The 12,676-nt window shown below is 34.1% G+C and overlaps 1 protein-coding gene and 1 long non-coding RNA gene across 2 annotated transcripts; one reads left to right on the top strand and one right to left on the bottom strand.

Annotated features, from left to right (window-relative positions):
* Window positions 1-4,270: 4,270 nt before the first annotated feature.
* Window positions 4,271-6,102, top strand: LOC146946912 (uncharacterized). Its single transcript, XM_085748935.1, has 2 exons — window positions 4,271-5,459; window positions 5,603-6,102. Exons 1-2 carry the CDS (start codon window positions 4,668-4,670, stop codon window positions 5,645-5,647), a joined length of 837 nt encoding a protein of 278 aa, XP_085605061.1. The 5' UTR covers window positions 4,271-4,667; the 3' UTR covers window positions 5,648-6,102.
* A 3,987-nt stretch (window positions 6,103-10,089) lies between these two features.
* Window positions 10,090-12,212, bottom strand: LOC146946911 (uncharacterized). Its single transcript, XR_015026861.1, has 2 exons — window positions 12,006-12,212; window positions 10,090-11,742 (listed from the first exon to the last, which is right to left on the bottom strand). It is a non-coding gene; the product is annotated as an uncharacterized LOC146946911 (long non-coding RNA).
* Window positions 12,213-12,676: the final 464 nt, after the last annotated feature.

The following is a 12,676-nucleotide window of genomic DNA, read 5'->3' as shown; positions in this document are numbered from 1 at the left end:
GAATTATGTTGAGTATAGTCGTTGATTTATAGCAGTTGATTTATAGCCGTTGAATTATTATGAACATATGCATGGGGATTGAGTCATATGTTCATGCATCATATGTCGTGTCGGATGTTATATCCATATTGCCGTTGACTATAGCCGTTGATAATGATGTTTTTGTTGCATCATGGGTGACGACCTTGAGGAGATTTGGTACCACATGCATGTATGTGTCGAGTTAGGCGCATATCACATTGCATGAGTCTTGATTGTTGCATTGAATGATGAATGTTGATGATGGGTGTACTAAATGATTATATACGTGCAATAATTGAAGTTGTTATATGAATGTGTATGTGGAGGTTAATTGTTCATAATGATTGAATGAGGATTGAATTGATTTATCTATATCAAGTTATTTATATTGATTATGACTGATGTAATGCTAACCTCCAGTGGTTTTGACCGCCTACCTGTCTGTATGGATGGGTAGACGCTGTGCAGGAGTAGTCCGCTTGCGGTGAGTGCTTGGATAGTGGGAGCTATCCTCCGTTATCATTTTGGCGTCGTAGCTTAGGGCTCTGATTAGGATGTGTCGGTGTCCCTTTTGTGTTTCTGTTGGATTTATTTTATTTTGAGGTGTACTCATTATTGAGATTGGAGAATTTTTTTTATGATGATGTTATTTGACCATGGCATGTATTTATATCTGCAGATTTATGTTGTATCCGCTGTGACTATTGAGATATTATACATATGCATGTTGTTGTTTGGATTATGTGAGACGTAGCGTCTATTTCTTGAATATTTGCTATATTCGCGTGTTTTATCGCTTAAATAGAAATAGGGCGTTACACGGCGTACCTAGTCCGTGGTAACCGATAACGGCACCCGGTTCGCTAACAAAAAGACAAGAGTACTCCTAGAAGAGCTGAACATCAAGAAACACTTTACTTCAGTGGAACACCCCGAAACAATTGAGCAAGCATAGTCTGCAAATAGGGTCCATATGAGGGGACTCAAGAGAAGACTAGATAAAGGGAAATTGGCCGGAGGAGCTATTGCATGTCTTGTGGGCGTATTGCACCACGCCACAATCAACCACCGGGAAAACTCCTTTTTGGCTTACCTATGTAATCGAGGCAATGATACTGGTTGAAGTAAAGGAACAAAGTTGTAGAATGGAGCATCCACTTAATTGCACTCCTTAATTGCATCCACATCATTGACGAATCAAGAAATTTCGTCGCCTTAACTAAAGCAGCTGTGAAACAGGCCACGACAACCAAGTACAATAGGAAGATGAAGCTGAGGGAATTCAATACTGGAGATCACGTCCTAAGGTGCATAGACGAGGGCGGACAAAATGCTCGAGAAGGAAAGTTGGCCCCAAGCTGGGAAGGACCATACAGAGTCACCGCCAGCACCAGAACATGCGCCTATACTCTAAAACTTTGGATGGCGCCCCAATTCCAAGGATGTGGAATGCTGACAAGCTCAAGCGTTATTATAGCTAAGTTCTAATAGTTTTTACTCAAGTTTTACATTTGTATTTTGGATTTTTAAGTTCGCATATATGACTCATTGTAAATCCATTTTCATGATATAAATAAAATAAGTGTTTTTATCTCGAAAAGAAATGTGTTTCTTGAATTTTTTTGAACGATAGGCTCGAAAGTTTTGAATCTTTGGGAGGTAGCATCCTTAAAGAGGAACGATTGGCGTGGATTTCACTTTAAAATGATATAACAGCCTAAAAGACCACCAAAGACGAAACGGTTGGTGTGGGTTTCGCTTTTAAGTGAAACGACAACCTATAAATCATGGCAGACCCGCCTAAAGGCTAGCCACCTTTCAGGTAAAGTGTCTCGCCCCTTAAACGCCCTCTAAAAGTGGGGACTAAACCATTTCCGGTCATTTTCCCCCGGGCTCCAAGCAAATACAAGTAAAGCAAGATTCAATGCGGCATGAAATAAAATGCAAACGCGGCGCCAAACAAGCAAAGTTCGAGGCGAAACAAAAAAACATAAACTCAAAGATGGCGCAAAACAAATAATTAAAGCTCGAGACAACAAATAAGCAAAAAGAACCTCTTTTCATTAAGATATTCAAATCATTACAAGAGGGGACAAAAATTTCCACCTGAATTTCTTGCACCGAATCAACATCCCTAACCACATGACCCTATCATTACTTAATCTTTGCAAGTTTCTTGACTAACCTAGCTCCCTCAAAATCAGTAATCCCAACCGGATTCTCTAAAACTATCGGGGGGAAGTCAAAACCAACACCAACCCTAAGGTGACAATAGTATCCACCAAAATCAGTACTTTCATAACCACTAGAAAGCGAATAGCTACTTGATAAAGAACCCATCAGATTCCCAGAACTCACAAAACAAACGCTCATCTTTTCTCTCAACCAAGAAAAGAATGAAAGAGAATAAGATGGACAGAAATGCGAGAAAAAAGAAATGAGATAAAGTACAAAATAATTCAGACAAAGTTCAGAAGGAGAAGGAAAATGGAATATAATTCCTCAAACATATTAAAAATCCAGGGAACATAATATGAAAAATGAGGAGGTTTCCCTCCTTTTATAGGTTCAAGAATTTCGAATGAACGATCCTGATGAAAGGAAACTAAAAGTCATGATCCAACGGACGAGGAAAACCTCGAGCAGCGTAATGTACTCAAGTAACTCGCGCGTGAAACACTTTCCCAAATATGCGTGTACCCCACGAAGCTGACACGTGGAAAGAAAAACTGAATAGCCATCACATCTTAAACGTTTCGGTTCAAGCTATTGAATGCCAAGTACCTCCGCTCATCATTCTAGGACGCCATCCAGCACAGAACCATCCATTAGTTCTTCTCCAAGACCTTGGAGGAAGCCAAATATTCAAAGGCACCCAATTGAGCGCCACACTTGACTTAGCCATTTGCACGAAGTGGCGAATAAATCTTCTAAATACTTTTTGAAGATGCCAAGTAATCGAGGGTGCCTCAATCGAACGCCTCACATGACTAAGCCAGTATACCATAAAGGCATCAACGACTTCGGGGGTAATTGTTCTGGACTGGCTAGAAAGCCAATCTAACACTGACACGTGGACAAGGAGTCCGCCGGAACAACGCACGTCACCTTGGCATACACCGTAATTCTAGTGCATGCCACTACACCTATGCACGCCCCCTCACATCAGACACCGTATATGTGTCACCCAATTGCCTCCCAATGAAGTGTCGCACTTCACATAGATGGTTATTCTCACACACGCCTATATAAGGGTGACCTTGATTCACCATCAAGGTATGATTCACTTTTCCAACACTTTTTACACACTCCTTCTCATTTTCTTTACTGACTTGAGTGTCGGAGTGTTATCGTGCCTGCAAGCACCTTTCTTCTCATCGTGAAGACTCGTCGCCACTGTACCAGAGCATTTTCTTTCGTCGATACCTCCATCAGTTCCTCACTGAACAAATCATAACCGTTAAAACTATAAAAATATTTTGAGTGTGCTTTATGTTAATAAATTTAGTGATTAAACTAACTAACATAAGAGATATTCCAAAATCAATCTAATTAGAAACGATACATTTAATTTATAAATTAACTAATAAAAAATATTTAATATATTTTTAAATTTCAGTTCATTTATGAACTTAATTTATAATTAAGGGTAAGCTCACACACATTAAAAAAAAAACCAAAATGGATGTTTTGCTAAAAAAATAAAAGCATATGACTTGAAATCGGGTAACACTTGTGTGATATTGTGATGCAAATATCTAATGACATTGTGCAACTGCACTGTAGCAAGTGTGACCCATTACTTAAAAAATAACAAAAAGCAAAGATTCCTTATAAAAAAAAATATTTATCACATTGTGATTGATTAATGTCATATAATGTTGACACCACATTGTCAGACAAGTGTTGTCTCTTGAAATTGGAGTAAGTGGGAAATACTTGCGTGACATTAATGTCACGGTGACATTAAATCTGGGCCACACATTGGGTGACATTAGATGTGTTGTGTGGCCCAGATGCAATGACAATGACAATGTGTGGCCCAGATGCAATGGCACGGTGACATTAATGTCACCAAAGTGCCACCCGGAGTAAGTGGCAACAACAATTAGAGCTTCTACTATACCCACTTATTTTTTATTTCTTTCCCATAAATAATCATTCTGCAAATCTTTTTGCTTTTTGGTGAAAAGGATAGATGGTTCCATGTCTCCGCCATAAATTGTCATTCGTACATTCTTTATCTCTTACACCACCACCATCTTGCTTTCTTCCTCCGTTCAATGCATTATTATTTTCTTCTGCTAGCTATATGTTTCTCATTCTCAAATGGTACTATTCTCTTATCCAAGCCAAAATTTCTATATGATGATTGCTCTTAGTCACACATGTACGGTATATATATAAATTGATTAAGGGTGCTGTCTACCTTTCACCTGGCCTAGCTATATTGAGTAAAATGTGTGTCTCATTTGTCAAATTATTATTTTTACTTTCAGGAATTAAGTAAGCAAAAACGAAAAATGAACAAGTGAGATATTGTTCAGAAGGAAAAACACGCGTCATTCTCAAGCTTGGTTTTGCATTCCAAATCTACACCTTAAAGGGGATATAGGGTTAAGGTGTAATCCCTAAATTTCAGAGATATGTTACCTTCAAATAGTAACTCGCACAATGAGAATTATGACCCTATTCCTTTTTCAACTGAACTTGAAAACAATTCAGCACCAATGCTACAAAGCATTTATTGTGACCTACCTGATTCCCCTTTTAATTTGTCTTTTTTTCATCACTTCCCTTCAAACCTATTTGAAGATTATCAAAATAATCTCCTTGAAGAAACCCCTCATGATTTTCTATTTCAATTTCAACCCCAATCTGATCTAGTAGAGATTGATGCTGTTGTTAGCATGGAAATGGATGTATCAATTAATGAAAGCAAGGACAAGAACAAGGACAAGGACAATAAGGTGGTACCTAAAAAAGGACCAAGCACAAGAAGAGATAGGCACAGTAAGATTAGAACAGCTAGAGGAATGAGAGATAGGAGAATGAGACTTTCAGTTCAAGTTGCTAAAAGGTTTTTCCGTTTGCAAGACATGTTAGGCTTTGAAAAAGCTAGCAAAACAGTGGAGTGGTTACTAAATCAAGCAAAAGGTCAAATCAATCAAATAGCTGCAGCAAAGAGTAGTAATGTTTCTTCTTCAACTTTTGAATATATGTCTAGTCCTGAAGAGATTGCAGTCAACGAGATTAAGCAAGAACAAAAGAAGAAAAAGAAGAAGCCTTTGGGTGTGAAGAGAATTATTAGGAAAAACCATTCCAGAATACATAATCCTCTTGCAAGGGAGTTGAGAGAAAAGGCAAGGGAAAGGGCAAGAGAGAGGACTAAAGACAAAAATATGAGAAGATCCATGGTTTTCAGTTCTCTACAGGAAGTAAGTCTCAATTAATTTCTGGTAACTAAATTGTTAAATAATTATAAATTATAAATCATAGTGCTAACAAGATTATAAATTTATATGCATGCCATTCAATTCTAGTATGTACAGATTTTAAATCACAGTGTAAATTTATGCAGCATCTAGTTGAAGAGTTTCAATCATTGAAGAAGGATTACATATAACAAATCATATCTAATTGTACGGACATATCCCCTGCAAAGGCCGTACAAGATGTGGTTTCAAAGTCAAAGATCCGCAAGCTTGTTTAATAGTATTTCTTTACTTTTCTCACAAAATTTAATGGAGTAAGGTATCTTCCACATCCACGAATCTGAGAAATTATTTTTCTTAAACGTACGGTACGGTTGTATTTTTCATCACTAGCTACAAATAACACGTTTCTACTTTTCCTTGTTTCTGCTCTTATACCTATTTATTATGATTTTATCAAATGACATGGTTCGAGATAATTCAATGTTTAGAATGCTTCTACTCTTTATAAGCTTATTTGTTTATTGGGAGGGCGCACGCGCAATAATTTACATTCATAAGTATAACTTGGTAAACATTAATTGTTTCATATGATCTCTCTATGATTGTTAGATTTTCAATTGTATATATCATCAACTTTTAACAATGTACCTTTTAAATTTATTATATAGAAATTTCATTTGATTTCTCGTCATATAAGTTTTAATTTTATCTATGCATGGTCAAGGATTTGTTTGTTGAGGGGAGGATTTAGGAAAGTTAAGTCTATATATATATATATATATATATATATATATATATATATATATATATATATATATGGGTTTTGTTACAAGACACCCTTTGGTGGTGTCTTTTATCAAGCAACACCTTAAGGTGTGATTTTCACTTTTTAGTTATAACTTTGCTAAAAGACACCTTCACAAAAGGTGTCTTCTATCATAACCCTATATATATATATATATATATATATATATATAGGGGTTTGCTAGAACACACCCACTAGTTTTTATGTGGGAGTGTTTTAGCAAAGCTACACCTTAGGGTGTATTTAACCACTTTTTAGTTATTCACTTGCTAAAATACTCCTTCTAAAAAGTAAGTGGGTGTATCCTAGCAAACCCCTATAGGATTTGCTAGAACACACCCACTTGTTTTTGTTAGAAGGTGTGTTATAGCAACATACACCTTAAGGTGTATTTATTAACTTTTTAGTTATAACTTGCTAAAACACTCCCACATAAAAACTAGTGGGTGTGTTCTAGCAAACCCCATATATATATATATATATATATATATATATATATATATATATATATATATATATATATATATATATATATATATGTAGTTTTAAATAAATTAAAAGAATAATATGATAAATGATCCTATAATACTTTAATCACATCTGAGACCGACAACAAATATTTAATGGTGATACTATGTTGAGAAATTTGGGGGACTACAAGTTGGGAATTACAGCGGGCAAATGGTCTAGGACTATCAAAAGATATTGACACCAGATATTTATCTAAAACATAAATACATCAAATAAGTGTCACCTCTTTTATAAATCTATCGTGTCTTACACTTAAGCACTCTTAGAACCAAAAGAACATGCTTGCTAACCACATTGTCAAGAAGACTTTTAATACAATCAAATCAAATATTTACCAGGATCCGACACTAACTCCCCCACCAAGCAAAACCAAGGCTTTGTTACGAGTTATTAAAGAGTTCGGGGGAGCACCGGAAGCAAGAATAAGTCAATGATCCATGAAAACCAAGATATCAGACACTACATTTACACTTAAAACCTTAAATCATTGAAAATATATATTATGCATCTCTATGATATATCCGACATTGAACTAATTCTTAGTCAATGTCATTCTAGCCACTCACAATTTAACCCATCATACAATACATGGACTTGTATTATAGTAGACTTGTATTGTAGTAAATTAAAAGCAATAGGGCACATGCACCTCACGTCACCTATGATGTCAAGAAGACTTTCAACACAATACTTCACATATTGACATACCTTAACCTTTGTGTTACAAATCTTCTCTAACTCAGATCTCCTAGTTTCACTAATGGTTGAGATTGTCTCCCTGAACCATTGGCTATTATAGAAATATCCCTGAACTTAAAAATTTATAGCAAAACTTCAGGGGGGGGACGGGGTATTCGCTCATAATCGTAAAGAAAATCCATATTTTTTACAAAAAAAAATTGAAAAAAATTACCACGTGTGAGTGGCACGACACGTCAGACATGTGACAGTGTCACGTAGACAGCCAAATGTCATGTCATGCTTACTAACAGAGGAATTTGACGAAGGGAGTAAATTGATTAACGTTACACAATTTTAGGGGGTAATTGAAGTTTTGTTAATGTCAGAGAGGAATCTACGAAACTTACAATTTCGGAGGTAATTGCATATTTACTCCTTTTTAATTGTCTTAGAATAGTTGATAGCATCTCCATTGTTTAAGGTTTTGGTTTAATATAGATCTTATAAAAAAGGATTTAAGAGTATACCTCTAAATAAATACGGATTTAAAAGTAGATTTTTTTACTATTTTTAATAGAAAAATGAATTTTACAATAACAAAAAATGGAAGGAGATTTAATATTTTATAAAAAAATTACTAAAATTAATAGAGGTTGTCTAATATAGACCAGATCTGAAGGTGAACTCTACTATTTTTTGTTAATTTTAATAGATTATGTTCGTTCTTCATTAATTATTATAAAATTCATTTTCTACTAAGGCTGTGTTTGGTAACACAAAAAAGCTAGCTTATAGCTTGTTGGACTAGCTTATAAGCTTGTTTTGATAAAATGAGATGTGTTTGGTAAAAAGCTTTTTTCACTAGCTTATAGCGTTTTTTAAGAAGCTAATTCAAGTAGCTTTTTAGCTTATAGCTTTTAGCTTTTTATACTTTCTTCCATTTTTAACCTTTATTTTAAAAAAAAAAAATAAGTGACCACTAAACCCACGTTATCAAAGTAACTGCCACTTTTTTTTTTCTTTTTTCTTTTTCGGTTTGCTCAACAGCCATGCACTTTCTTTTTTCCATTTATACATATACACCCTCTTGCAATATATTATTTTACATACTATTTATAATTTCAAATAAAACAATATAATTTGCAAAAAACTAAAAAGATATATTATATCAAAGTTAAAAAGTTTAATTAGACAAAAATCACAATTTAATTTAGTACCACATTTACCATTTTAAAGATGAAATTAATTAAAATATTTCAAAATAAATATATTGAGTAAAATTGTTTATAAACAAAATAAATAAATAAATAAAATAGATATGTACTTTTATGTCTTTTTATATTTATCAGCTACTTCAACAACCAATTTTACCAAACACATTAATTTTAATAAGCGAGCTTTTTCAGCTATAAGCTATCAGCTAGCTTATCAGCTACCAGCTAGCTTATAGCTTATAGCTGAAAAAGCTTATAGCTTATTTTTACCAAACACACCCTAAGAATGACAAATGTCCAACTAAAAAAAAAACTGACAGTCCATGGTCATTCTTTATTTTGTTAAGTTGGTGCTAACATCACGTATTGTATTTGGATGTCCTTATTTAATTACCAAGCTGACCTGTCCATGCTCCTTCTATAAGTGGGAGATACAACTTGTGCAATTCAACAGGTTTCGGTAGGGGTGGTGGAGTTGGGTCTCGGTAGACCTCGTTCGCGTCTTACTTGGCTCGTGCCGTTTCCGGCGGTTTCACTCTTCTCCTTAGATATTGTAGTCTTTTTTTATTATGTTGTCTCAGCTTTTTGTTCTTGCATGACTTTGTGATCATGTTCTAATAAAAACAAGTTTGTGTGGGAGGTTTGCACAACTAGTCTCAAATAATTATAACTTTTCATGAAACTATTATGTTGAGATGTTAAGCTTCTTGATTTTAGATTAAAAGCACAATACAGTTATGTACTGCCATTATCATTATTTCATGCACGTTAACATTAGAACAAGCAGTTACCCCTTTTTATGTCTATCCAGAATTCATTGGCTTATAACCAAGCAAATATTTCTCACACAAGCAAAAGAAAGAAACACAATGGCCACAAATATTTGAGATATAACTCGGTGTTAATTATATTTATGGACTCTATAATTTTCGATGCATCATTTGGTTGTAATAAAAATCGAAGAAACAGAACCAGATAGTAAAAAAGTCAATCATCACCATTACTATATAAGAATGGAAAATGCAAAATCAAACAAAATTCACATTAAAATACTCCCAAAACTAACAAGCCTCAATATAGACCAGAACGTAGATCCCTTCGATTGTACAAAATTCACCATTCACGCGGTCACTACGTTTGTAACTAAAGAAAAAAGATTTTTTTCTTTAGTTGGACAAGAGATTGGACACCGAAGATTTCAAATAGATTTTTTTTTCTTTGGTCTAGCAGCCTAGTGGCTGGAGATAGGCTGGAGCTCACACAATTAAATGTGGAGAAGTGGGGTATCCGGGGTTCGAACCCCGGCCCCTGCATAAATTATGCAATGCTTTTATATATATTTCAAATAGATTTTTTATTTTTTAAAAAAAAAGTACTGAGTGCTGGAAAACCAAGATTATAAACTACGCTAGGAAACCCCTTCTTATGGAGTCCAACAACGTCCACAATTGAAGTGGCAACTAATTAAGAAACATATTGTGAGAGTTGAGATATTACAAATATTATAAAGGAATTACAAATATTACCTTCTGGATATGCTTTCATTTAAGCAGAGACGTTATTATGTTACATTCTAATTAGTAGAGGTCAGTCAGCGATCTATCCAAACCAATCATCTTCTGCAACAAATTTTGTATTAACCATAGGATTTTAGTGAACGCAAACACAATCCAATTCCTTAATCACTATTTTTATTTTTTGAACTCGGAATCCGGCCTAACGACTAATCCTGTGGACCAATTGAAGCAAAAACAAAGTTTTCTATGAACTGTCCCAACACATAAACTGATGGCACATAAGGAATTTGTTTGAACATAAGATCTAGAGAGAAGCACACTCATAATTCCTTAGTCTTCACCGCCAGGCTAACCCCTAGGGTTTGTCCTTAGCCACTCTTGATATGAAAATCAAGTAAAATACTGAATTGTGGCATATAAAACATCAGTTAAACTAATCAATTCGTAGCAACAATGTTACCTTTTGGTACTTTCACTAACAACCCTCATACATTTACTAAACAAACTAGGAGAGTAACACGTACGGTAGATGTCACACTATTCTTATCCTTGTGAGCTTAGCTCATTTGGTAGGGTCAATACATAATATATGCAAGGTCTGGGGTTCAAACTCCGACCACCACAAAAAAAAATGTCACACTATCTAGGGACGGATGCATGTTGGAGAGTTTGTGGGCTTGTGTCCACACAAAGTTTTTAGAAACAATTTTTTTTGTAGTATAATGTATCAATAGTTGACATTTTGATCACATGGACCACACTTATCACAAATCATTTCTCTCTTGGCCCACACACAACATATATATCTCAACACAATTATTAAAAATTGAATACGAAATCAAGTCGGGGATGACCGGTTAAATGATTGTTTAGTTATTTATCCAGAGAAATGTTTCCATAATATGAATAATCATAGAGGACAATTACTAATGCTACAAATTTTTATATATAATGCCCCACTATTCAAAAATCTTGGATCCGTTACTGACACTATCCCACACATCAGCAGCACCAGATTTGCCAAAAAAAACTCAAGTGGGAATACTTGGTTAAACCTATCTCAGAATAAACCTTAAACGACACTGAATCAGGCTCTGATACCATGCAAAGAAAAAACTCTCAAGAAAAATGAAACAAAACAACAGAAAACATGGGAAACTAATTTTGGAGATTGGCTAACACAAGCCTAAGTGATCTCTAACAGCTTAACAACTAACTTACATTTGGTAATTAACTGAATTGTTACCTCTAACTGGCATTTAATCACCTATTCACCAACAATATATACAAATATAGTACAAAGTTTTTTCTTTTTCTTTCTAAAGGTATAATATACTTGAAAGCATGTAAAAACTTATCCATTTTATTGTCAAAAAATATTTAAATAAATAAATAAAATACTTCTCCAATTCATAACACTCAAACAATGAAACTGTGGTTTCAACTTTCTTTTATGCTTCCATTGGAGGGATGGGAAGATTCATATGAATATTATTTAGTAGAAGAAACTAGATGTGTAGATCCATAACCTATACCTACAAAACATGGAACAATCCATAATAAGCAAACACAGAGGTTTGGTAGTCCGTACTGTACGTAACACCAAAAAAGGATCAGTTCAAATTTATTCTTTATTTAGTAATTATTTGAATAAAAACTTATTCAAATTTTCTGTTTGACTGAGTAAAATAGAAAATTTCCAAAACCTTAAGTACTTTATTGAAAGGAATGAGGTAATAAGCAATAAATTCCCAAACAGAAAATCCAGAAAGAAGGGCATTGAAGATATATAAGGTACCCGGATCCAGAAATCAGGTTCAATGTTTTGCAGGAAAAGTCAGATCGGAGGCAGAGAAAGTTGAGAAGCGCTGGCATTGAATGAGAGTGAATCACGCATGCGAAGAGAAACCCTAAATTGCCTTCGAAAATGACCAATCGTCTTATTTGGAAATTTGTGAAAGGGGATAAAACCAAATAGTTAGGGCTGGACGGCTTCAATCGCAATGAGCCACAGACAGGAGACCCCACCCCATTAAAAGAAATTTTTTTATTTAATTCTTTTTGGTATAATGTGAAAGTTAAAATTTTGGCAATAATCTACTTTATTCAACCAAATAATTGGTTTCGCGTGGTTAATAAACTTAACTAATATGATGACCGTGTCAAGCAAGGGAAATTAACATACTAATAAAATTATAAAAAAATATTATTTTAAACAAAATTAAAAATTATTTTATACAAAAAAAAAACATTTATATATTTAAGTTATTTAACATATTAGTCAACATTCTCTCAAAAAAAAAACATATTAGTCAACATAATTTTAAAGTTAATTTAGTTTAAATTATAATGTAATTAATTGTATTGTAAATTTTTTGGAGAATATATTTATAGTTGTATTAACGTATGTGAATGAAGGTTTTTTTTTTTGACGTTAAAGACGATTTCATTAATGAAAGTTTGGCAATA

This window comes from Medicago sativa, chromosome 2, assembly GCF_051527215.1.
Source record: "Medicago sativa cultivar Bolivia chromosome 2, Bolivia_mono, whole genome shotgun sequence".
Taxonomy (NCBI): Eukaryota; Viridiplantae; Streptophyta; class Magnoliopsida; order Fabales; family Fabaceae; genus Medicago; species Medicago sativa.
Note: the sequence above shows the minus strand (reverse complement) of the source record. Positions and strands in the feature narration are given on the sequence as shown.

Coding starts and splice junctions, on each gene's coding strand:
- LOC146946912 (XM_085748935.1), top strand. CDS start 4,668: ATGTTACCTTCAAATAGTAACTCGCACAATGAGAATTATGACCCTATT. Junction 5,460..5,602: donor TTTTCAGTTCTCTACAGGAA/GTAAGTCTCAAT, acceptor AAATTTATGCAG/CATCTAGTTGAAGAGTTTCA.